This window comes from Chironomus tepperi, unplaced genomic scaffold (assembly GCF_022539635.2).
Source record: "Chironomus tepperi strain 1889 unplaced genomic scaffold, CSIRO-AGI_Ctep_v1 contig_206, whole genome shotgun sequence".
Lineage (NCBI taxonomy): Eukaryota > Metazoa > Arthropoda > Insecta > Diptera > Chironomidae > Chironomus > Chironomus tepperi.
In genome coordinates this window covers 1,568-28,804 of record NW_027226328.1, presented here as the reverse complement: position 1 = coordinate 28,804, position 27,237 = coordinate 1,568, and the positions used below count along the sequence as shown (strand labels likewise).

At 33.6% G+C, this 27,237-nt stretch overlaps 2 protein-coding genes across 2 annotated transcripts; one reads left to right on the top strand and one right to left on the bottom strand.

The window, feature by feature from the left end:
• Window positions 1-534: 534 nt before the first annotated feature.
• On the bottom strand, window positions 535-5,400 carry LOC139090067 (uncharacterized). Its single transcript, XM_070639755.1, has 3 exons — window positions 5,056-5,400; window positions 2,880-3,213; window positions 535-1,670 (listed from the first exon to the last, which is right to left on the bottom strand). Exons 1-3 carry the CDS (start codon window positions 5,167-5,169, stop codon window positions 586-588), a joined length of 1,533 nt encoding a protein of 510 aa, XP_070495856.1. The 5' UTR covers window positions 5,170-5,400; the 3' UTR covers window positions 535-585.
• An 18,188-nt stretch (window positions 5,401-23,588) lies between these two features.
• Window positions 23,589-25,153, top strand: LOC139090068 (probable cytochrome P450 313a3; the record flags this gene model as incomplete). The annotated part of the gene is made up of 2 exons (XM_070639756.1): window positions 23,589-24,205; window positions 24,898-25,153. Coding segments are annotated over exons 1-2 (873 nt in total), but the record flags the coding sequence as incomplete, so codon positions are not given.
• Window positions 25,154-27,237: the final 2,084 nt, after the last annotated feature.

Genomic DNA, 27,237 nt, shown 5'->3' with positions numbered 1-27,237 from the left:
TGAGGCTAAAGTTCATAATTGATCTGGGTGGTCAGTGAATTAAGAGAAGCTCTGGTTTCAACTTTCAATGAATAGAAATTATTTATACAGATCCTAGTGAACCGGTTGTTGCATTATTCGTCTTCGGAACTAGACTTACAACCAGTAAGAAGCGTATTAAGGGGGAAGGGAGCGGGACTGTAATCATAAATAACAAAAACTCAGTGCTATGAGTTTTTACTCTAAATAGTACACTGAGTTACTATATACTAAATAGTACACTAAATAGTAGTTTGCCAAATTTAGATGCGCTTAAATGCATAGATTCAAAGAACTGCAAGCATGCGCATCTAAAACAATAGAAACTGCATGCTTGAACAGATACGCAAACCCTACTAAATAGACCTGAAACAGTAAGCACAAACTTAAATATAATTTAGACCAAGAAAATGAACAATTCCATCAAACCTTCAATCCCCCTTCTCATCACTACTAAAAAAAAAGCAAAAAAAAAAATTAATTTATCTGAGTAAAGAAGAAAGAAAGAAAAAAAAATTCAATTTAATTAAATTAAACTTTATAAATTTCCATTTCATTACATTTGAGCTAATGACTATTAGTTTTCTTTTGAATAGTCGAACTAATTGATGAAATTCCATTAGCAGCAACTCCACTTTCATCACTAAATGTGACCTTCTTTGACTTGTCAAGATAGACACTACGTTTTGAGTTGCATCGTTCCTTAATACACACAATAATAACGAGTAATGTCAAAAACACAACCAATGCTATAAATAATGTTAAAAAACCATCTAATCCACCGCTCGGTGTCGATAAGGGATCACCAATCACATGAGAATCATCTACAGATGAATTTGTCTGATGATGGTCGCCCGATATCGATGGATGATGTTCATCAGTATTTGAAAAATCCTTTATAATTCCATTGTTCAAATATTGTTCAAAGATATTCTTCATTTCATCCCTTCTCAAATCAAATTCATTCTCGTGCATGTCATCGAACTCACATGGGTCAGTCTGCAAATCAAATAGACATGGCTGTGTACGACTACATTCAATATTGATGACAATAGATTCATTTATGTCATTCATATTACAATGGATTTTTGCACGATGTCTTATTAACATAATCTTATTTGCTGTTATGTCATCAAACAGTTCATGGATATCTGATTTGATAATTGATTCAACGTATGTATTAAAGTCATAATTTTCATTTATAATACTTTCCATGTTTTGATTATTGATACTGTCATAAATGATTGAATTTGATGTGCCATAACATAACTTCCAGTTGTTATCGATAAAAAAATTATCACCATAAATTGATGTACGTACTTTTTCATTATTGTTGAGTGCCATCCAATGATTTACACCATCAATAAAAATTCGATCTTTAGTACGCCATTCAAGATGTGCAGCATTGACTAGTGTTGGAAGGATATCACTAATATGAAATAATTCATTTGAAACGCTTTGTTTAATGGATAATAAGTCACTATAGATGAATGCTATACGACGTATATTGCTTTCAATTGGTGACTTTTGCATCTCATATCCATTTTCTGTTGGCAGTGCCATGAAGATTATTATTGTGTCTTTAAGTACTTCACGTTCATGTAATTTTGACACAATTGTGCCGACGATGTCGTCGAGAACTGATATTTTGACTGGAAATTAAGTAATATTTATAAAATAAATGACAATATTTGTTCAGTTGCATAAGAGTTTGTTCGCAAATGACGTTCAATATGGATAAAATGTGTAGCTTGTGCTGATGAATCAGATAGCTAAATTAGTCACAAATGACATTTACTAGAGTTTTTATCTCATCGTAAATGTATCTAATTTTGACTCAAAATCGTCTAGTACTTGACAAGGTTAGACTAAATGTTTAAAATAGACAAATATACAGTGCCACAGACACTGTCGGAGACTATATACTTAGATGCCTGAATAAAAGTGTTCAGTGTTGCTATAGGCCAACTAATAGGGTTTTCAATCCCGGGATCAAAATGTATGTAATCCGGGATTCAATCCCTGGATTGCATATAAATCAATCCCGGGATTGAAACCCTACCAACTATAGACCAGTGGAGGACAACACTGACACCAAAAAACCTGTGTGCAGAACATTTTTGGATAAGCCATGAACCGTTTACCGTATGTGGTTTAGTCGAGGCTTTCCACCAGAGTGTATCGCAAAAGACTAAAAGCTGCCAATCCCTACTTTAGGCACTATTTAATACCAACTTTTCTAATCCTAGTATTACAATCAGTAAAGTTGCTTAATTATCCAGACCTAGAGATCATGAGATTATGTAAAGAGGTATTGAAAGACATAATATCGCATTTGGTATCGGTAATTGACAAACTAAGGCTTGCGCTGGGCCCAGCTTTAAGATCATTGATCGGCAGGTCAATGATTGCAATTGCTATGTACAACTAGTGAAATAGGTAAATAGAGATCATGAAAAAGACTGAACCGAATAGCACGAAACAGTGAATCTTTGCAAAATTCATTCCCAGACCAGCGTGACTTTGACTTGTTGCGAGATTCGATTTAAATCTTAACGGTCACTGTCAAGTCCCCCTGGATTTTGCAACGATTAGTCTTCTTGTGCTATTCGGATAAGCAAGTCATTGAATTGAATGTGTAGAAATGGCAGGCAATGAGCTTAAACAAAAGCTTCTTCAGACATTTCCTTCGCTAGCCAATCAGCCTTTGTGCGCTCTAGGCAAGACAATAAGCAAGCAAGAAATTGTCTAGACCCAATACACACCTATGCATTTATCCCGGCTTACAACCAGGACAAGACATTTAACTCTCCATCAAAAATCATATTGAACGTCATAAATGCACAACACTCCATACTCACTATCATATCCAAGATATCCAAAGTCAACAGATAGTAAAAATGGCTCATTGTTATTTGAAATTGAATTGAATATCGTATTGTAGAACAATCCAGCATTTGTATAATTTTTTGATGTTAAAATGTTCACATTATATCCATTACGTTCGAAATATGTTGACAAAAGATTGGGATTGCCGTATGATGAACGTTTGTAACATCCCGAATATAGTGACTCACTTCCTCCATTTGAGTAAAAGTGATTCAATATTATTCCTGCATATGCCAAACGATCAATATTTGGTGTTGAATTTTCATTGTCAACTCGATTCACATGAATACCCAAATCGTTCCAGTTCTGTGAAAGAGACACATATATGTGATACATAAAGAGATGGTTGCTGAGTGATGTGAAGGGCGTACTGAATGAATCTGTTCGACACATTTAGGTGGACTTAAAAGTTGAAATGTGACAGTTGAAACATAAGAATTTAGATATTGGCAACAATTCTTTTATGCTGAATTTATATTGGATATGATAAATTGGTGCAGATATCTAATAATTAGGTGACCCTAACAGGTCATGAGCAAGCTTTCATGGTACAGAAAGACCACTACGGTACCTAAAAGCGGTGTCTCTGCCTATTCAGGTGGTCGGATCTTCTGATTCAAAAAATAAAGCTACAATTTAAACAAAAATGAGTCTTTAAACTTTACAACCGTCACATGGAAGACACATGTGGTAGATCTAAGAGTTATCTCTATGACAATCATAATATTTGATTAGTGATATTTTAAGACTAAACGTGCGATATTGCCGGCGATATTTCCAGAAATAAAAAGTTAGTGTCTCGAGACCTTGTCGAAACATGATTTTGGAATCTATAACAAACGCTATCGATAAGAGTTGTACTTCATGTTATGATTGACAAGTTGCTACCTGGTTGAAAATAAATAAATATTTTGTTGATCTTGTGATCTTATACAATAGAAATTTAGTAACTAACACTGCTTTAATGATTAGTTATCCAATCATTTATGTAAATTCAACTGTCACTGTCACTTCTAAACTAGCCCATGATCGTAAAGTGACTTAATAAAGGTAATAAAACCTTGTAAATTCAAAGACAATGAATTGCATTGTTAAAAGGCAAATTTATGTCAATAAAGGCTATAACAAACTGTATGCTTATGAATGCTATAAAATATGCCACTAAATGTGCCGATTAGGAATTGTACTCAAATAGAACAGATTGCGATTAATCGACTTAATGTGTAGTTGTAAGTGTAGTTATAAGGGCGTACAACTAAGGTTTTCCGAAGTCTCAATCTTGACAAATTCTCAAGACTGAGACCAAGACCGAGAATATCCGAGAAGTTTCGGTCTTAACATCGGAAATACTTACGGTACATCATGACTAAGACATAATATGTTAAAACAAGTCATAAACTTAATATTGATTTGCCATCAACCAGTTATAACCTATTTTTGCCCAGTCGGACAAATTATGAACTTGAGTATTTTGGAAATTGTCATAAAAACCAGAAGGCACAAACCGTAAGAATAATAAAAAAATAAACATTAGCATTGCAGACCTTAAGGTCCATAGCTGCGCGTTTATATGCGTTTCATGGCTATTGGGAGTTTAACGAGGGAGGATTCGCCAGATCTCTCGCTCAAACCTAGACCTACAGTTTATAGTGGAATCCGAACCACTTCTTTGATGACATTACTGCCTGTAGCCTTCAAAGGGAGGCTGTGAGCCGCGTTTCCACTACATATGATTCGAAAAAGGACATGTGAAAAATTTCCCATGCCGAGTCTCGAACCCATGATCGCTAAATCGGTGTTGCAATAATTATGTACCGAAGTACTAAACCATTCCGCCACCGAGCCACCTCGACTCACAAACCGTAAGACTGGCTGAAAATCTACATTCAGGCCAAATTCAATCCAGTCTCAGCTCAGAGTCAAGTCAGCCATGGTAATTGTCATTAACTATTAATAACGTATTTTATCCACTTAGATTTATTATAACTAGTTGTAATATTCTAGTTCTAACTAGTTGATGGCAAGTTAAAGTCCAGTCGGTGACTAGTAATAATGTGTTTTTGTTCACTCGGTACTAATTCGCAGCCTGTTCTACTCGGTGTTAAAAATCATCATTCAAATTAAAATAAATTTTTATGATATTCATACCAAGTTATTGACATGCAATAAGATAACATTTGGGTGCTTTGTATCATTAATAATCGTACTCGATACGACAATATGAATTATTGCAAGTAGAAGAAACGATAGTTTTAGCATCATTTTATGCTCCAATTCCTCGACAATAAATAAAAACTTTTCTTTTGTCTTTTTAGAGCTTTTCACTGCACAATAAAATTATTGCGTTGAGGAAGATTGTCTTTCTCCTCCTTTTATTGTCTTTTTTACAAATAATACACAAAAATCCATTCACTTTTATGTTGCACAACAACAACAACAACTTCTTTTTTTGCCGTGTCTTTACTCTTTCTCGTAGTTTTTCGTTCTGATGAAAAACTTTACTTTTTTTGAGTCACACAAAAAAAAATATTTAATGAAAAGTCATAGTGTATTTACACAAGAAGTCAATTAATATGTCTTATTCACACACGATATAAATGTCTCAATGGCAACGTGATGAGATTGAAGATATATATTGCTTTATCGTTGATGCCTAAAAACAAACTGTTGAAAAAATTTAATAAAGTTGTAAAATTTATTTTTTTGTGACTTGAAATCCAATTGTTTAATTTTTTTTGTGTTGTTCCTCGATATCGTTCTAGAAAGATAAGCGCCGTTGTCTTTGTTGACACATCGCACACAAATGAAATGTGAAATGACAACCCGGGAATGAAATGAATTTTTTCGAACAGAGATTTTTTTATATATTTTTTAAAATTACGGCACATTACATTCGTTTACTTCCAGGTTTGATATGGAGTTTAAGTTGAGTTCGAGTGTATAATGCTGTGATAGACAATATAAATGTCCAGTTCGTACCTAGACCTACGATCGACTTATGACATTTTCTCCAGAATGTGTTATAAAATAGACGACCGTAAATCTAGTTACTAACTAGACCAGTGATGGATAACCTGTGTACCACGACTATTGTGCCTTAAAAAATGTTGAAAATTCCATGAGCCGTATGCCGTGTGTAGATTCGATTACGGCTTACGACAAAGGTGTGCCGTGAAAAATGGAAGGTTGCCCAGCACTAAACTAGACATTCTGTCAAGTTGCTCACTCGGAGCAGAAGTAGACAACCTTATTTGATTGCAGTCTAAGTCACAAACTAAGGGAATTCATGGATCACAATTGATCTGTACGATCTGAGAAGTATGTTAGGAAGTTTGCAGTTGATTAGACCATTTGTCTACTTGCTCAATTGTCTGTAGGATCAATTGTCATTTTTATAGTCTTAATGTCCGCTTGTTTGTGAAATTATTTGTATGATTCTTAATTTCCTTAGCTCTCTATACAGGGGAATATTCAAGGAGTTTAAGGGTTTTAGGGATCGAGCAGGAAGTTTTGGAACAAAATTCCAGCTTTAGGTAAGCCCTGCCATATCAACATGAGAAAATTACTGTCATAGGTCTGTTAACTTCTAAATGATTCATAGTAAAGCTAGTAAATAACAATAATGTGATTAAAGCACAAATTCCAGCACGGAAGATCAAAGTCCATATCCAAAAGTTAACTTTTTTCATGCTTTTGTTATTACAATTTAATTAAGTAAAGTAATTTATTCACCATTTGATAGAATCATTGTCAAATGAACTTGCACGGTTATTCACGGTCATTTACTTGATAAATTACGTTTTCATTTTACTCATTGTTGATATTAAAATTGTTTAACACAAAAAAAGTGCTATAAAAAGCACAAAAATTGTTAACATGATATGTATTATCATTTATTACATGTGATTTATCTCTGAAATGTGAGCGGATATAAATCTTTCACTGTAGACGCTTCTGCTATCATGTTTAACTGTTTCTAATAATTTTTTAAGCTTTTTTTTTTGTTTCGTTGTTGCTGAATGAAATGAAATTAATTATGGATGAGACTGTATCAAGTATTGATTATTTTACTTGAATAAATTCTTTTTTTTGGGGGAATTTATGGAAATGATTTTTTTAGTCGCTTCTCTAGAATCCTACCACAACATACGAGTTAGAAATACTTTGAGTATGCGGCATAGAGCGCATTTTCTAGCAATAATTTGTGTACTTGCAAGATGTAAGAATTGTGAGACAAATAGACATCGATAATCGTAAATAGACACAGGTAGACACAGATAGACACAAATAGACACAGATAGACACAGATAGACACATATAAACACAGATAGGCACAAATAGACACAGATAGACACAGATAGACACAGATAGACACAGATAGACACAGATAGACTCAGATAGGCCCAGTTAGTAACAGATAAACATAAATAGAGCCATATAGACTCAGGTAAGCACAAATAGACTCAGTTAGGAACAGATAGACACAAATAGAGACAAACAGACACAGATAGCATCAAGTAGGCACAGAAAGGCACATATAGACACAGATAACCACTATTAGACACTAATAGACTAATAATAGACACAGATAGACATAGCAAGACATAGATATAGACAGATTGGCACATATAGAGACAGGTAGACTTAAATAAACACGAATAGACACAGATAGACTCATTCAAAAACATAAAGAGACAAATAAAGACAGATAGATACAAATCAACAAAGATAGATGCAGATAGACTCAGATATAGACAGATAGACCCAGAGAGACAGACACAAAGACAGCCAGACAACAAATCAGAACCTTTATTCTACATAAAAAATTGCAAATACTTGCCAATAGCTTTAAAAACAAAGTTTCAAAGTCAGCTTTCCCGAGTATACAAAGAGCGTGCTCAGTTTTGTGAGCACGCTTCTGAGCATGCTCAAATTCATCGTTTTACGTGCTCACCTTAGCATGCTCAACTGAGCACGCTCATGAGCACACTCTGAATGTGCTCTCGAAAAATATAAAATTTTTTCAGCGTGCTCAGGTGAGCACGTTCAACTGAGCATGCTCATGAGCATACTCAAAATCAAAATGTTGATGTACTCACCTGAGCACACTACTGAGCATGCTCTTGAGCACATCTTAAGCATGCTCATGCAAAATGGCATTTTAAGTATTAGCATGCTCATCTGAGCGTACTCTTGAGCATGCTTCTGAGCACATCTTGAGCATGTTCGTGTATTATGTCAAATTTAATTTTAACATGCTCACCTGAGCACATCGTTGAGCATGCTCATGAGCACATTCTGAGCATACTCATGTATTATACCACATTTAATTTTAACATGCTCACCTGAGCACATCGTTGAGCATGCTCAAGAGCACATCCTGAGCACAACGAGAAAATGTGGTTAATGAAATTTCAGCATGCTCACCTGAGCACATCGTTGAGCATGCTCAAGAGCACATCCTGAGCACAGCGTGGAAATGTAGTTTATGAAATTTTAACATGCTCACCTGAGCACATCGTTGAGCATGCTCAAGAGCACATCCTGAGCACAGCGTGGAAATGTAGTTTATGAAATTTTAACATGCTCACCTGAGCACATCGTTGAGCATGCTCAAGAGCACATCCTGAGCACAACAAGAAAATGTGGAAAATCTTGGAAAAATCTATGAAAATTATCCACCTGAAAATATAGTGAAACACCGAAAAAAATAACCAAAAAACTTTTAAAATTAATCAGTACAATACATAACATTTATATATGGTTTTTGCCAAATATAAATTATTAGGTAAAATACAGCGGTGGCGTAATGGTTAAGGCGATGGTCTCATATAGCAACGAAGCGGTCTCAGGTTCGAATCCAGGTAAAAGCGAAATTTTCTAACTTTGGTTTTTTCAGATTATTAATTAAACAGAATTTATTACAAATACATTTTCTAATAGTACTAATATTATATGATTAAAAAAGAGTACACTCTCTCTCTCTTCCACAAGTGAAATTAATTAATTTTTTTTAAATTTTTCATATTTATGCATGCTTAGTGAGCATGCTCTTGAGTATGCTCATTGAGCATGCTCCTAAGTATGCTCTGAGCATGCTCAACTTTATGTCACATGACACTTTTCAAAAAATGTCTCATGTCACACCACATTCTAGAGCATGCTCACGATGTGCTCTGAGCACGTTAAAAGAGCATGCTCTCTGAGCGTGCTCAGAAGCGTAAAGTAGTGACATCAGGTTTTGTATGAAAGAGCATGCTCACACTAGCGTGCTCAGCGAAAATTTGAGCATGCTCTTAGCGTGCTCTTTGTACACTCGGGTTTAGTTCGGATACATATTTTTGGACATAAATTTTGTGTCATTCTTGCTCCACGCCGATAGAGAAAATTAAATTCTTCTGTTCTATATATATATATTTAATTTATGGTGTCCGAAGCGTGTTTGCATAATTTTTTTCATAAATTTTATTGTCTCAAATTTCCTGGCAACAAAAGCCGATGACATTTATAACATATATCTTAATTTATGAGCGCTTGTTATGCCATGGGGGAGATTCTGACATCGAGGATATTGATATGAACTTAGTTTTTTTTTGGGGTAAATATATTGGATAGGATGGCCTTTTTGGATTTTTTGGTGATTTATTCAATTAAAAGTTTGAAATTTATTTTTAAGGGAATTTAAAGGAACTTTATGGTAAGTTATTTGAAATTTGAGATATTTGGTGTCATTAGAGGATAATAACTCGTCACCAGGAAGATGCTATGGCCATAAATGAGCAAAATTTACTGTCAAGGCTTAGTTGCTTACTTTTCTGACTTTACAAACCTATTTTGATACTTGACTTTCCTTTAATGACTTCTACAGCTACATAGCACTATCGCGGAATAACACTTGCCAATTCCTAATATCAGCTGAGCCAGCTTTAGAAGCAAACTAAGTTACCATTCCAATAAATGCGCCTTAATCCACAATCATCAAAATTCCTCCCCCTCTAAAATCTCATATTAATTTTCGGAAGCATACTGTGTCACGATTAATGTTATGTATCTAGACCACACTGTTGACACAAAAAAAAAATTTCCTTCTTTTCACTAGTTATGAAAATTTTTTGGCTGAAGCTTGTGTTGAGTAAATTTAGACAAGAACAAAAGCCGATGTTAATTAAATGATAGCGATGATTCATCAAAGATTTATACAATAAGTCCGTCGTGTCAAGCGAAACATTCAAGAATTGTCATTTCGGTCGATTTTTTAAAACAGAATGAATCTTGAAGCGGAATCAACTGATCTCATTAACATTACACAATGCTTAATTATCAAATTTATTAAAAAAAGGCTAAATTATGTTACAATGTAGGCTAATGAAGTAAATTTTAATGTATAAATATCGATAGTTGTTGTCAATTTTTGACAACTCATTTTGTTATTAATTATCTAAAAATAATGAAATAAATGTACAAAATAAATTACAATTGAGGTGATTTTGTTGTGCTTCATAACAAATAATTAAATAACTAATATGAATTTATTCATGTTTTTGATTTTTAATTGGAAATTGATGGGCAAATTTATATGGATTGACTTGGACTTCGGGCAAAACAATTGAAATTTAGAAGCTTTTAATTAAGAGTGTCAAGCTCAGGAACGAAGGGTCAAATTTTTTTTTCGTAAAAATTGTCAAAATTTAGAGAGTCTCAAGCTTTTTTACGAAAAAAAAGCTACATGAAGACTTTCTTTTATAAAAAGAGGATTGGACACCCAAAAATCCATTCAAAACCATCATTGTTCCATTTTCCCGGTGCAATTTTCATTTGAAAACGATTTCTTTATGGCACAATGCTTCATTACATCATTCTACACTAAGCAATGGCCATCAAACACTAATTCATGTGCTGATCGACTCTGACAAGGTTTTGGATTGATTACTAACTTTCTTACTGCAACAATGTTTCTATGTGGAGCTTAGGTTACAACAGAAGGCTTTCCATCTGACTCTGTTGCTGGCTCTGTCACCTAGTTTGTACAAATTATCTGTCCACACGTTAAGCTGACATTATGTCATTACTGTTCTGCGCAAAGTAGCTTTTGAAGCTCCTGGTCGCCCTTTCCCTTGTGAATTCCGTCCAAGTGCTGTGTAACAAGCTTGTGTTTCTGTCTCGGCAATGACATTTTTTGGATTGATTAACTAACTTTTAATATTAGCAAATATACCCCATAAGACATGATTACATAGCCATAATCCAATTATCAACCAATTTACAAAGAGATTCTCAGTCTGTGATTTTACAATTCATACAAATGCCTTCATTTGTTCCATAAAAGATTACACCAAAAAAGAATATTTTTGAAAAAAAAAAAAATAAACTCAAATCTAATCTAAATTTATGTTGCGTCGTAAGTTTAAGAAGAAACTTTTTCAGCAAATAAATATGACTTTAGAGAAGCTTACAAACGATATCGTCTACAACATTCACAAAGTCTTTTTTTTTGTGTATGCTTATAATCAAATTGGTTTCATCTTTCACATTTTCAAGTGAATTTATTAAAATATTTATGTACAACATTATTCAACAAGGAGGATAAAAGAGAAGTACTTTTTATGTATTATTTATCAAAGAAACAAGACATGATCCTACACGAGACAAAAGTCAAGATAATTTTGTGCTTACCCCTCGACCCCTCCCCCACCCGTCAACTTAATACAGACACAAAAAATGTCTGAATTTTATTAACCAAAATTACAACACACTGAGCGGCAACCGCATAAATATGGTCAAAAATATGCAAAAAATCCAGCATAACTAGCAGAAGATGAAGAAGAAGCAAACTGTCATAATTCTTTTTTTATGATGGCAATATCAAGCATTATATGCAAATATATTATTAATGTTTGTATGCTTAATGTTCCTCATCCTGACTACTTTGAATGTAAGCATGCACTAGTTCATGAAAGTGTTGTTGTGATATACTTTTGTTGGTGTGGATGAGCATACGCGTGTGATAACATCTCATAGGAAATGAGATGATACAAATCTTCATTGTATTCATCTTTTCTGAGCTTTTTGGGTAAAGTGTCTGTATGAATGGGGTGTCCATATGGATGGAGTTTTAATTGTGTTTTATATTGCTTGTTAACCTTAGTAGAGTAGCAAAAGAATTGGAACTGACAGGGTGGTGACATGATTTTAGTTTGATACTAAATTTATCAGTTCACTTGGCTTACATGTTAATGCCACTGCCACTAATTAAGCTTGACGTTGATGATATGGTGAAATCATCAATGTCACTAGATAAATGCCGCTTTGGAAGAGTATAATCTAAAATTTGAGCAATTTAACATGAGGTCTGAAGTACTCGACATCAGTTTGAACCTAAGAACTCAGTTGAGTTTCCTGAAAATTCTCTATATTTGAACACAAAAGCTTCATAAAGTTCTACATGCCATAGTGACTCACGACATAAAAATGACCAAATATTTGACCCTAGGTCAGCGGACCTCTCGATCAAGCCCATATTCCATGAAATTTGTCCTCATGCCAGAGTTAAATCGGCCATTTCTACGCCATGTGCTTTCCGGGACGAGTATCTTGAAAACCAGGAAGACTCAAGACGTCAACTCGACTCTGATGGGACTTGACCCATGTTAGCTCCTGGGACTCGATCAAATCTGGCCTGGAGCTTGAGTCACACTGTTCTGAAGCCGGATTGTCTGTCATTACTACTTCATGTGCCTTCCGGCATTTAAGTCTAACATGGAAGCTTTAGTAAAATTTCAGAAAAGAACCTAAAATAGTCTCTTAAAACCTCTCAGATTCAAAACTTCAAGCCTAGTAGAGTTAGACATAATTGCCTCATAAAACTTAACATATGGACCTGATTCAAAATCTCACAGCCACTTTGAACTTCAATAATAATCGAAAAAACAAACAAAACCAAATTTCATCCTCATCTTGTCCCTAATAATCGATTCCACTTATTCTACATATGTAAACAAATGGACACCCTCAAATATGTATCCATTCACACGAGCCATCATCATAATCGATATATTGATGTAAAAGAATTCAGTTCAAAAAAAGAATGAAAGGCAGGGAAAAAAGGATAGAAAAAAGAAAAGCAATTTACGTGTCAATTGTTTATCCTCCTCTTTTATGTCGAGTGTGAAATACGAAAATGAAAAATAATTTATCAATTTGTGGTGCTTATTGTCGATCTTTTCATTTGTGCATTCCAAACACTATCATCATTTATAGACATTCTTTTGAACATGCAATGGAAACGATTTATTTTATTTTTCTGATGTGCTTATGCGTAGAACTGGAAAAATGGAAGATAAATGAGGAATGGAATTAGTTTCGAGGTATTTATTGCGTAGGTTTTGAGCTGGGACATGCAATCTGTAAGCTAGAAACATATAATTCTTGAAAATTTCATTTTTCCACCTTACGTTGGTTTTTTGTTGACATTTGAGGGTCTATGTCGAGTCTGGATAGTCTATAGTGCCAACAGAGAGTCTTTGTAGGTCTAAGAAAATATTAGCTGGCTCTAGACAGTCTTTTGTGGAATTGAAAAGTCATTGTTGATTTTAGAGAGTCTGTAAAATTCATGGAGTCTGTCTCTGATTCCGAAGGGTCTCTGTCAAATTAAAAAAAATTTCTGTTAACCCTAAAGAGTAGTTGTCGATTTTAAAAAGTCTTTGACAACTCTTGAGAATCTCCTTTAACTCAAAACAGTTGAAGACAGTCTTTGGTAATTGTAAGTAGTCTCCGTCGACCTTAGAGAATATCTTTTAATTCCAAACAGTATCTGTTGAGCTCAAGAGAGCCTCTGTTAAACCTAAAGAATAGTTATTGGTTCTAGAGAGCCTTTGCAGACTGGAAACAATCTTTGTCCATCCAAGAGAGCCTTTTGTGATTCCAATGAATCACTATCAAACTCTGTCTCTGTCAGAGATCGAAGTCGCTTAAATCGGCTCTTAGCTTAGCTAAGCTTCGATCTCTGGTCTCTGTTAACTCAAAAAAGCTCAAGATAGTCTATGGTGACTGCAAAGAGTCTCCTTTGACCTTAGAGAATATATTGTGATTCCGAAAAGCCTCTGTCAAACTCAGACGAATCTCTGTTAACTCTAATAGAATAGTTGTTGGATAAAGACAGTCAATGATGACTGCAAAAAGTCTTTATCAAGTGTGGCTGAAGTACGTCGGCATGATATCGCAAATCGAAATAAAAAGATGTCTATAATTTAGTCATAATATCGTCAAATTTCGTCAACCCATTCCCGAATTTCGTCAAGGCTTCCTTGCCGAGTTACAGCATGTCCAATTTTGGACAAAAATACCGACGTACTTCAGCTGACAATATTTTCATAACTAATATTTTATAACATATTATATATCAAAACACATCTACTAATTTCGTCAAATTTCGTCAAGTAAAAAATTTTAAAATCGGAAGTGATCTACAGGACCTACAGCCTGTTTAAGCTGTACCTGAAGGTACAGTCAAGTCAAAAAGTTTTTTTGTATGACATTTTATATGTCTAATCATATCTAAATTTCATAAGGATTTCAAATAAACAAAAAGTTTTTGGATTGGACCATTCTCAAGTAGCTTATGTCCATTAAAGTGCTGTAGAGAGGCCTAAATTTGAAAAATTTCGTGTATGACATGTTATATGTCTAAACACATCTATTTTCATCAAGAATTACGAATTTTATAAAATATCTTATTTTTGATCCTTATGTAAACTGCTATAAAAATCGAAAATACAAAATATTTATGAAAATTGCAAATTGTTTTCGTAAAAAGTGAAAAAAATTATTTTAACTTTGGTTCTTGTGATTAAATTTTTTGAGATTGTTAGTAAACAATAATAATCTCAGATCTCATATCTTTGAAAAAAAAAAAATTAAAAAAAAAATTAAGTTAGGAATTAAAATTGTAAATGATAAAATCAAATTGCTAATAATTTTACAAAATTCTAATTATTAAGTTTTTCTAGAAAAAAATTCTTACAGCACTTTTAGAAAATTTAGGTCCTGTCTATTTAATAGAGTAATAGACTCTATTACTTTTAATCGACATAAGCAATTTACGTAAGGATCAAAAATAAGATATTTCATAAAATTCGTAATTCTTGATGAAAAAAGATGTGTTTAGACATATAACATGTCATACCCGAAATTTTTCAAATTTAGGCCTCTCTACAGCACTTTAATGGACATAAGATTCTTGAGGATGGTCCAATCCAAAAACTTTTTGTTTATTTGAAATCCTTATGAAATTTAGATATGATTAGACATATAAAATGTCATACAAAAAAACTTTTTGACTTGACTGTACCTTCAGGTACAGCTTAAACAGGCTGTAGGTCCTGTAGATCACTTCCGATTTTAAAATTTTTTACTTGACGAAATTTGACGAAATTAGTAGATGTGTTTTGATATATAATATGTTATAACATATTAGTTATGAAAATATTGCAAGCTGAAGTATGTCGGAATTTTTGTCCAAAATTGGACATGCTGTAGCTCGGCAAGGAAGCCTTGATGAAAATTGGAAATGGGTTGACGAAATTATAGACTCCTTTTTATTTCGATTTGCGATATCATGCCGACATACTTCAGCCACACTTTATCAATCCTACAAAGTCTCGTTTAATTCCAAAAAGCCTCTATCGAAATCAAGAGAGTCCGTGTTAGCCCTTAATATGAGTAGTCGGTTCTAACTAGACATTGATGACTGTAAAGTATCTCAGTCAATTCTAAAGAGTCGCTGTCAGTCCTGGTAAGTCTCTGTCAGTCCTAGTGAGTCTCTATAGACTTGCTATAGGCTTAAAGAGTCTTTACCATAACATAACATTCAATATTGAATATTGGCAATCTCATTAGGTACAAAACCAGTCAGTATCATAAAACAATCCAACAAAATATCCAAATGTTGCCTCCTACCCTTACACATAAAGCAAGCTCCAGCTAAAAAAAAAGGAAATAAAAGAGACAAAGATAGGACAAATAAAAGTAAAAAGGTTTTATGTTTATTTGTCCTACGATGTTTACCAAAATAACAAACATGCATCTACTGCCATTGCGATTACCATATATAGAATGTCTATTTTATGGATATAAAAAGAGCCATTTGAAGAGACAAATTGTTGATGCAAAATTGAATTTTCCTGGAGTCGCTTTTTTTTCTTCTACATCTTTACAATTTTTCATTCATTCATTTTTATGACATTTGTCGTAATTATATACTGCTTTTTCATTCCTTTACCACAGCCTAGAGTATCATCATAAAAGATATGAAATTTTATTTTTATATCATATTATTAAAATGAAATATCAGAAAAAGTAAAAACTGGCATCAGTAGTGCCTCTTGCATTGTAATGAAGTTAAATGAAGAGAAATGTTGCTTCTTCTTGTCATAAAATGTGTGACATCTATCTGCTTTCTATTGTGGTCCCATCTTTCTACAATTTTCTTCATTCACCCGATAAGCATATGATTGTGTGAGGATGAGATACAAAGATGATGATGAGCTTGATATGTAGGTAGCAACAAGGTCGAAATTAGATTCGTGGCAAGCTACGACCAAGCTACGACGTCCAAAGTCCTTCTTCCACTTTCACTAAGATCTCCGGATGTCTCGATCTCGACAAATTCTTGAGACTTCTCGGGTAGTTTCGACCTAGTTCTGGGAATCGGGGAACCTTTTCTGAATATGTCCCTGGTCCAAATAGAACTAATTTGAAGGCACCACATCAAATTCCAGCCTAGTTTCTTGTAGGGTGTCGTAAAGATTTCCGGAGACTACAACGGACATGTTTCCAAAATGAAACTATTAGGTAAACATTGGTCTCGTCTGGTCTCGAGACGTAACTGATACAAAGACTTTTTCCGGAATTCTTGGTACCTGTCTCGACATCTAGAACTCTTACTAGAAACTAATATCTATTGTCGACTAATGCCATCTAAATATGATTATTCATCACTAGAGCTAGATACGTTACTAAATATAGCATGGTATTTGGTATTGGTAACAGGCAGATGGAAGCATGCGATAGAGCCAGCTTTAGGAGACCCATAAATGAGGTAATCGATCACAATTGAGTTGTATGACCAGCAAAGGGAAAACAGAGAGCTACAACAATGTACCTAAATAACTCTGTCCTTTTCGGATATGTGTCAAATAATTACAAACTACCCTCCAAGTATTCAATTCAAGATTTCCGAGTTAAAATGCTCATAACAATCAAACCCTGCATCAAAAAGCTAGGAAAATAACTCTTGGAAGGAGTCTGTTGATAGAGATATTGTAGCATTTGATGGACAATGAAGTCACCAATAGAGCCAGTTTTGAGACTGAGACATGCTATGGATCACAACTGATTTGCAGCTGATCTGTTCGACCAGCGAATTAAGTAAATGAGCATCACAAAGACAGCAAAATTGTGTGCATGCTGGGATTTTAAAATGAAATTTCCTTATTTTATATTCAACTGTAAACTTTAATGATCCGATAAAAGAAGAAGCAGTTAAGGTCAAGTAAAAATGTTCTACATCCTTAAGTCCATTATTATTGATAAATCGGTTTTTGACCAAGACTTACTTGCAATACGATACACACATATTTTTTATGGTTTTCGGGTACACTAATTACGGTTGAATGGGTTACATCGTACATCCCCTTAAGGATGTAGAAAATGAATCAAATTCTTCCGGATCACATTATGAAGGTACCAAAATTTTGAATGAATTGAAATGACGCTTCATTATTTTCTATGAGATGATGTTTATTGATGTAGGAACTATTGAGTTTTATTGGATTACATGTGAGTTAAATAAGATATGAAGGATACACATATAGTTTGTGCTTTTTGGTTAGATTGTGCAGAAAAATGATCTAAAAGAGTAAATTTGATTAACATTTTATGACTTTTCTTTTGAAATTGGGTATGTTCTGGTTCTATGTCTTGTTCACAGGTTTTGGGATTTTAAATTGAATTTTTGAAGATTTTAAAGCAGTTCCTATGAAATTTAAGTCCCAAAAATTTCACCATCAGTCTCATCATCGTCTAAACGTTTCCAATTCCATCCTACACATAGCAAATTGTTTCATGCATGCATACGTACAATCTCTAACTTCTGAAAATGGTGAAATCCTTTCTCGATGACTCGGTTTTGTAATTTTGACACTTAAAGCTGCTTTTAGTTTTACTTTATTTCACTTTGCACATCATACGACTTTTAAGCTGAATAGAAACTTTAAAAAAATCCTTTGTATTTTTCGACAGTTGTTGCTGAATTCTCATTGTCATGTGGATGCATTTAGTTTTTTTTGTGTAATGTGTTGTAGGAGAGAAAATGAAGAAGGAAATGTAGACTGATTTTTGGATGTAAATCAATTTAGAGATGCATTTATTCAAGTTTGCTCCTTATGTAGCTCATCATTGCTACAAAAATTTCAAAATGACAACTGATTCAACTGAGGTAAAGCTGAAATTCAGTTTTAATCCTATCAATAATCAAGGCAGAGTTGGTAGGACTTTAGCATTAGTCTAGACTCTAAAAGTCCGAAAAAGGATATGAAGGTGTCTTTAAAATGGAGTCCTAATCTGGCTCAAAAACTCAAAAAGGATATTGTCAATTTGCTTAAAAATAGTGAATACCCCTGTAAAGTCCAAAATGAAAATCAGTCAATGCAGTTTCTTAAACTTTAGTTCTTAAATTGTTATTGAATATCTGAAAATTTTGGCAAGGGTCAGACACTCCAAAAGTACTTACTTTACTTGTATGAAAAGTACAGTAAGTACAGTAAATACAGTAAGTACAGTACTGTACCACCATTTTTGTCAATTACTGTCATGTCTGAGTTTCTCAAAATTCCATTGAGCAGTTCAAATCCAATTTTAAAAAATCAGGTTCACTTACTAATTCTTGCTAAATTGGCACTAAGAGCATTCCTCCTTAGAGGTTGGTCACCTCTAAGTGCGTCTAGTTCCTTCATTCACATCATATTCCTCTTTTCTTTCTATCCTTTTAAACGATTTAAAGTCGAAAGGAACTAAACAGTACAATTGAATATTTCCCACACATTCTATACCTGATACGAACATAGAATTGTAAATGCACGATAGAACCATTTTTTGATTGATGTTTTACAAAATGATAAAGAAAAGCCAATTTCACCATCTGAGCGTTTTTTTCTTGTACACACAAAAATGTTCCACAAAATACAAAAAAAAAAAATATTGTGCGGTTGACGTTTAATTTTATAGCTTTGAAATTAATTCAACCATGAAAACCATACGGCACAACCTTCAAAGCCATCGAATGTAAAGTGGATATTACGAGAATTATAATTGTGAAAAAAAAAAATATATCCTGACTCAAATTAAAAGTTTTATTGTGAGGGGCTTGTCGTAAATGATGTTTGGTAATTTGGGTTGTAATGAGAATCTTAACTACTTATTTCAGTAGATGTACAGACTCATGTAACCAAAATGTTGATAATCGTTAGAAAACTTGTAAATATGGAACATTTTGGTTAAATGGTGATCAATTGTGCAATAATAAAGCTCAATTGAGGGCTACGGCTTGCAATTTCTCAATACCTAATTGAATGCTCAATAGTTTCTTTTCAAGAGAGCTTGGAAGACTTTAAACAGTGTTCCGTGTTTCTTAACATCGTTAAGTCGCTGTATTAAATGCAAGTTTCATAGCTTTCCTAACGGCAACTTGATACCAATTTTCCTGTCATTTTCTGCATAGAAAGAAATTTCCGTCCTAAGCCTTCCAACCCAGAAAACACATGGCCTAGAGATGTCTGAAAATACGACCTCAGACCAGCTTAACTCAAGCTTAAAACCAGCTCAGATTCGAAGAGCTTGAAGTCGATTCGATTTTTGTATGGAAAATCGACTCAAGTCGACTCCATTCGCAATTAGAATCGACTTCGAGCTTTGCGAATAGGGGTCCGAAAATTACCGGTAATTGGGATTTGACGGTAACGGATATTTACCGGTAATTACCGGTGATTACCGGTAATATCCGTATATTTCGACTATATATATCCGAATATTTAGGGTAAAAAAATTTTTATTTTTGGTCACTTTTTTGGTAATTTTTAAAAAAAGCCATTTATAAACGTTTTTAGAGGATGGCTTGTATAGAAAAGTTGTAAAACATCCAAAAGTAAGAACTTTTGCATTAAAACTTTCCTGCAGTTTAAAATTTCAAAAAGAAAATATTTGAAAAATGACCGAAATATGGCCAGTTTTAGTTTCAGCTTGCGCTTGCGCTAAATAACAAGTTTTTCATAACCCAATAAGTACCTGAAAAGTTACCTTGCTCATCTTTCTATCATTCCTAATATTGCCTTTTCAAATAAATAAAGCACTTCTTCAGGATTCATCATACAAAATTACTGATTTTCAGATGTAATTTTTGCTAAATTTTTTCAACAGTAAGCAAATAAAAGTTATAATAATTGACTCACTGTGACAAAATGTGACCAAAAATAACATTTTTTTGATCAAAAATTACATTTGACTTTGACATTTGTATATCTTGACAAGTCTAAAAATTCTTTTGGTAATAAATATCTACATTAAAAGTTTTCAAAAATGAAAAATGTCTAAAAATAACGTTTTTACCCTAAAAATCTGTTACCGTTGGATAATCCATGTAAATGAACGGTAACGGTAATGGATATTACCGGTAATTACCGGTAACGGACGGTACGGATATCAGTTATTCGGACCCCTATTTGCGAATCGGGCTTAAGACTAGTAAAACGCTGAATTAAGGCTTGAGCCAAGCTCGTCTGACTCGATGAAATCCGTCCTTAGACCAGAGTCAAGTCGAGATTGGATTGAATTTTCCGACATTTCTACATCAAATGCCTTTCAATTTCTTATATAATGAGTAAAATCAAGTTTCCTTAAATTAAATTGACATCATTAACGAACGTCCCACAATATTGAAACCAACACAAAAAAAACTGGAGATTTCTAAAGCCTTTGAAACATTATGAAGCTTTACAATGTTACAAATCCAGTTGAATGGAAATGAAAATGAAATAAAAAAATATGAGCATATAATCTCATAGGAAGCTTAATCGTAATTGCCAGTGTAATTACCTCATTTTTATTGAATGTAAAGTTAAAAAAAAATAATTTTCAGGCATGATTGCCCATGCGACTTGAAAATGATTTCATTACTTTAATGAAACCGTTTACATAAGAACAAATATTTGGTCCAATTTCTCTTTCAAGATGAACAAATTACAGTAAAAAATAGCGTACATGCTTTCGAAGTGGTCGACTGGATAAAAGGATGTAAGAAAAGTCATAGAGTAGGAAGAGTTTCGGATCATAAGACACGACAATGGAAAGCCTTCAAGGAAGGACTTTTTTGAAATTTTTGATACAGACGTTTTGTAAGTCACTGAATTTATTTACCACATTAATTAAAATGAATAATTTTGTGGCTCATTACATGCAATTAATGGTGCAACATTCATGAACTGATGAGGTCGTTTTTTTGAGGAATTAGTGACTTGTGGTTAGGAGTAAATTACTTGAACTGTGTAATTATCATTTGTTGCTACATATGTTGGTTTATTAAAGGAATTTGGATGAATTAGAGTATTAGGTGTGCTTTGGAGATCAAAATCTATGGGTTGACCCCATGTTGGAGACATGCGACATGCGTAGAGTCTAAATTGAAGTCGTTCTTAATCAAAAATCGTCAAAACATTATATTTTCCTACAATTTCGTCTTTTTGTGCCAAATCATGTCTTCTTGTTGAAAAGAGGGTTGAATGACCTTAAGCATAGACCTTCAAAAATGACCAGAACTCAAAGTTGGCATGATTTAAGTCGATTTATATGAAGTCGACTCGACTCGACTTCGAGTTCTGATTAATGACACTATAATACTTATCACGTATCACAAATGGGAACCTGAATAGTTTTACAGTAAGGCTGTAAACAGCTACTCAACTTGACCTAGCCATTCGCAAGGCTGAGCGTTCTCTCTCCGAATGGACACAACAGCGAATGATCCATTAGAGACTTAGCTATGTACCTAAATGAACACGTTTATGAATATACTCAAAATAATTAACCATGCTCAATTTTGTGACCATACTGATGGCCATACTTGTCCATTCTTCTTTTCTGTTAGGGTTTACTCATTCATAAAATGAAAATTCATAGTAAAAATTCTCCTAAACTTTTAAATTCTTCTTTAAATAGTCTTCGTGAGAAAATTGTACAAAAATATATATTTTTTCTCGGAATTTTTAATATATCCAAATCTGTTTCAGAGTTACAGGTGGAAATTTATATTTCAGTTAACAAGAATTTTAATTAAATTTGACACAAGCTTAGGTATTAGAGATTTTTGGTCGAAAGTTTAATTTTAAGCTTTTGTTTTGTTGGCAATTGACATTATTTTTTTAATGAATTCCGGTGAACAATTTTTATGATTTCTCCTGTGATTCAATTAACTTTTTCTGAGAATTTTTTAATATCTGCCCATCTGGATTGTGGGAGAATTTACAGCAATGAATATTGTTGGCATTAAATGCTTCTAGATGGATTTGTATATAAATTTTAAACAAATGCGCAATTTATAATAATAATAAAAAAATTAAATGTGACCAGACACAAAATACGTCTGCTGCTTGGAAATAACAAGGAAATAACACTTAATTTAGTTCCACTAAGTTTAAGAAAAACACTTCAGTCAAACTTCAATTGTCTGAAATTATTTGCAGATCATCTAGACCATTGACCGAATTACAAAACATGACCTACAATGTTAACTTATTTTAAGATACCCGATCATTTTAATTCGTACTAAAAATGGACCGAAAATAGGTGTACATCCGTAGAGAAGGAAGCAGAACAACAACGCAATAAATTAGCAAAATTAGCCATTTCTGGCTTGGATTCAGAAAATTGTCTAACCACTTTATTATCGTCCCTACGATTCACATTGGATCAATAGGAAAAAAAAGCCTCAATATAAGTGTTGGTAACGGCTACGGAGAACAACGGACGTCGATAGAACACTGGTCTGTCTTGGACAGAAGAAAGCAATGAGTCAACTGATTTCTAACGCTGTATTGAGCTCCTCTATGTCTTATTGTCAACGCAACAACTACATTGTATCTAAGCAACTACATTTTACTACTCGGAACTATTGACTTTCAAGACACTAATTAAAATTACATGTCAATTTAATGTAAGAACTTGATTAGTTCTGCACTCTAGAGTTTATTCTTTAATAAATTGTTACACAAATGGATAAAAAAATTAAAAATTGATTTTTAAATCGATTTTTCATGGTTCAGTTGCCTAGAGAATGGAGTACTTAGGCAAATAACCGAAATTGTTGGATTCCATTCTCGCAATAATTGGAAGTTCAAAATTTTTTCTTACAATTTCATTTTTCATTAAAATTCTGAAAACATTTTTCCATGAGTGCCCATAAGAATTGTAAATCCAAATGCTTCAAATGTTAATTTTTTAGGCTAAAGTCTAAATCAGCTTGTCAAATTCAGACGTATTTCTTCTTTTATGAATGTTCGACCTTGTATAAATATAGTAAAAAGTTCTGTAATAAATTTTAGTTTTATTTTGAATCTTAATCAATGAACAACTAAAAAATGATTGGAATTGAAGTTCTGTTAATCCTATTCGGTGTCGTTACTTTATTGACTTATTGCATCAAATATTTCTGGAGTCGTCGTCGACTTTACGAATTAGCAAGAAACCTCCCAGGACATGATGGACTGTCATTTATTGATTCTATTAAGTTCCTTACTCAAATATCCAAAAAGGATTACATCTCAAAATTGTTAAATTTCATCAAAGATGAAGCACCGCTTACCAAAGTTTGGCTGTTTAATCACTGCTTTATCATTACCAAAGATGCCCGAATCATCAACAAAATCTTCTATACACCCGAAACGTACAACAAGCCATCATTACTTTATAGAATATTTTCAAAGAATCACGCACTTCCATCACTTAATGGAAATGAACACAAAAGACACAGAAAAATTATCAACAAAGCTTTTACAACCAAAATACTTCAACAACTTTTAAATACTTTTGATGAGAAATCAAAGAAGATTATATTAAAAATTGATGAGAATGTTGACGGTGGGGAGTTTGAGTTGATGGATTATGTTGGAGTCTATTCACTTGAGTCATTTGGAAAAAGTAATTTGAGTTATGAAACGGATTATTTTCATAGTGAACTTTTTGATGCTTTTTACAAGTAAGTTAAAGTGCTAGAAGTCTACTCGGATTTTGTATGGAAAAGTCGACTATAAGTCCATTCGACGCCAGATAATGTTCAAGTCGATTTCAAGCTCTGTTGCAATAGAATATTAGAAATGAGTTAGAAAAGAATCTTTAAGCCGAATTCCACCAATATTCGGCAGCCACATGTCATATGTCATATGTCGGCATGTTGTTAGTATAGGGATTGACAGAAAGGTTTATGGCGATATTGTAATGACATGGCTGTAGCCTGATGACACCCGTTTTTCACTTCATTAGACTCAATCAGGTCTTAGAACCTCCATCCTAGTTTATTTGGACATATTGTCCTTTACCCAGATTAAATCTAATTCTAATGTAGGCTCAGACAAGTTTACTAAAAGCTCAGTACAACACTTACTGTGTTCATATCAAAGTGCAGCAATTAATGCACAGCACTTAAGTTTCCAACCATCAGAACGCGATAGAATCTGACCAAATCGTAAGATTTGCTTCAAATTAAACTTACACGAATAGCAGAAGTTGATTAATCGATCCGAAAACGGTAAAAGGCTGGCTAACTCTTTCATGATGCTGGATCAGAGTCATGTAGGTCTTGGGTTGCATTTTTGATAGATCAACCGATTTGTGCTATTCGGATTGATTTAAAAATATATTTAATTCTAATTTCACTTATACATTTCACAGATACATGGAGTCAAGTATGGATTTCATGCCATATCTAGTCGTTGGACTTAGTCATAAGCTTTTAGACTTTCTAAATTTGGGAGGAGAACATGGAAAAATTATGAGATCAATTCAAAAATATATGGATGATGTTATTAAGTCAAATAAGGCACAAGATGATAAATCTGAAAATTCGTTGATTAATTTAATGCTGGACCCAAAGTTTGAATTTACAAAGGAGGAAATTGATGATGAACTAGCCATGACAACTATAGCTGTAAGTAGTAATTTTAGAATTTTAGAGGCTCAGTCAAGATCCGCAGGCTGGATTTTACGCATTTTTGATGTGCAGGCCTGCAAATTTTGACTGTACATTATAGTTCTTAAGGCTGAGACCAGCAACTTTAAACAAAAAATTTCTCATTAAATCTCTCAAATCTAGAGCTTTGATACCACATCAGAACCATATCAACAATTCTTGTGATGCTCGGTATCCATCATGATGTTCAGCATAAAGTGGTAAATCGATGGAGATACGGCACTCAAACTCAACCTGATTTTTCATTAGATCTTCTTCAGAAATTTACATATCTAAGAGGCAGTCATCAAAGAATCCAATGAGGCTTTTCCCAGAAGGTCCATTTATAGCTCGAGCCACATCAGGTGATGTTGACATTAATGGCTATTTAATACCAAAGGTGCAATAATACCAGTCTCAATTTTTTGGTATGCATAGAGATGAAAAGTATTGGGGCGATGATATCATCTGTTTAAACCAGAGAGGTTTTAAGAGGATTTGGAATTTTTCGTTTGCGTTCTCCGATTTTCAGGTATGTGATCAGGTTGTACTTTGTTATTCACGCGAATATTCAATGATTAAGTCTGCAATAGTCAATAATTCTTAAGCTTTGATTCAAATTAAAGCTTACCCAGACAACAGGGCCCGGTTAATCGATGCGAAAAACAGTAATAAGCTAGCGTGAGCTCTTTCAGGATGCTGAATTTTAACCAGTTTTGGATCCATCGTAATAAATGTCAGAGTCATGTAGGTCTAGGAACGCATTTTTGGGTGAAGATTAACCAATTGTGCTATTCGGATTAATTTAAAAAATATTTTTAAATTATATTTAAATTCTTTTATTGTTCAAAAGGAGGAAAACGGATCTGTTAATTGATCTGTAAATTTTCCATGAAGTCAATGGTATTTTGTATGCATCCGGGTGGCAGGAAATTCAGGTATCTCGAAAAATCTTAAAAAAAGATGCTATTCATTAGAGTCCATACTCACAAGCATGTTATACTCACTCAGCATGCTCACTAGGTACCATTAAAATGATTGACCACTTATGCCTGTATGTTAGGAATTTGGCTCTTACAAAAACACAAGTCGACTTCCATCCCCTTTAATTTCCACCTAATTTCTCAAATTTATTACACATCTAGGTTATCGTTATGCAATGAATTCAATGAAAATTTTCCTCATTAATTTTCTTAAAGGTAAAGTTGATTGCTCAACCAAATTCGAAGAAATCGAGACTGAAGTTTCTTTAGCACTAAAAAGCTTGTTAATGGATACAAAGTAGCTTGCAGAGAAGATGAGGCTAGGATTGTTGGAATTTTTTATGTATTCTTGAATAGCATAAATTGGTTGGTTGGTCAATTCGGTGTTGGTGACTCTAATTGGGGGATTTGGTTTTAGGTCTAGGTGTCATGTTACAGTCCACACTACGAAGCATAGTCGGATTTTGGATCAGCCAACCAACTTGTGTATTCGGGCTAGTCTATGTTAAATAAATTGAATAAAATCATAACTTTAATTTAAAAGCATTTTAGAATTGATTCATTTTCAGAACAAGGATTCCCAGGGGCGTATTCAGAAGTAGAGTTAGGGACGTTGCAGAATATTATACTGGGTTGGGGTCCGACCGTTATTTTTTGAGTAAAAATTACAAAAGTTTTCCCAAAATTCTCAAGGGGCCCGTGCCGTATTCCAGTTCCTGGCTACGCCTTGGCTATGTCTGGTAAGGGGCCTTTGGGGGTTAATCCTCTTTGAATTTAAGCACAAAATTCATTAATTTAGAAGCATTTTCAAGGAAAAAAATTGCAAAGAAACACCATCCTTCACATCCATTTTATATCTACACCCTGATTAATGCCAGCTTTAAAAACCACTTAAATTCTGAACGTGTTAAAATGTTAGAAGAGATTATAAAAAAATTTTACTTAAATTTTCATTAATTGAAAAGTTATTGTTATACATAGAAAGTAAGTATAAAAAAAAATTTATATTGTTTAAATCGCGCCGAGATATATTTACACATAAAAAATCAACAATAAGCTCTCGACAATCTTTGAAAAAAG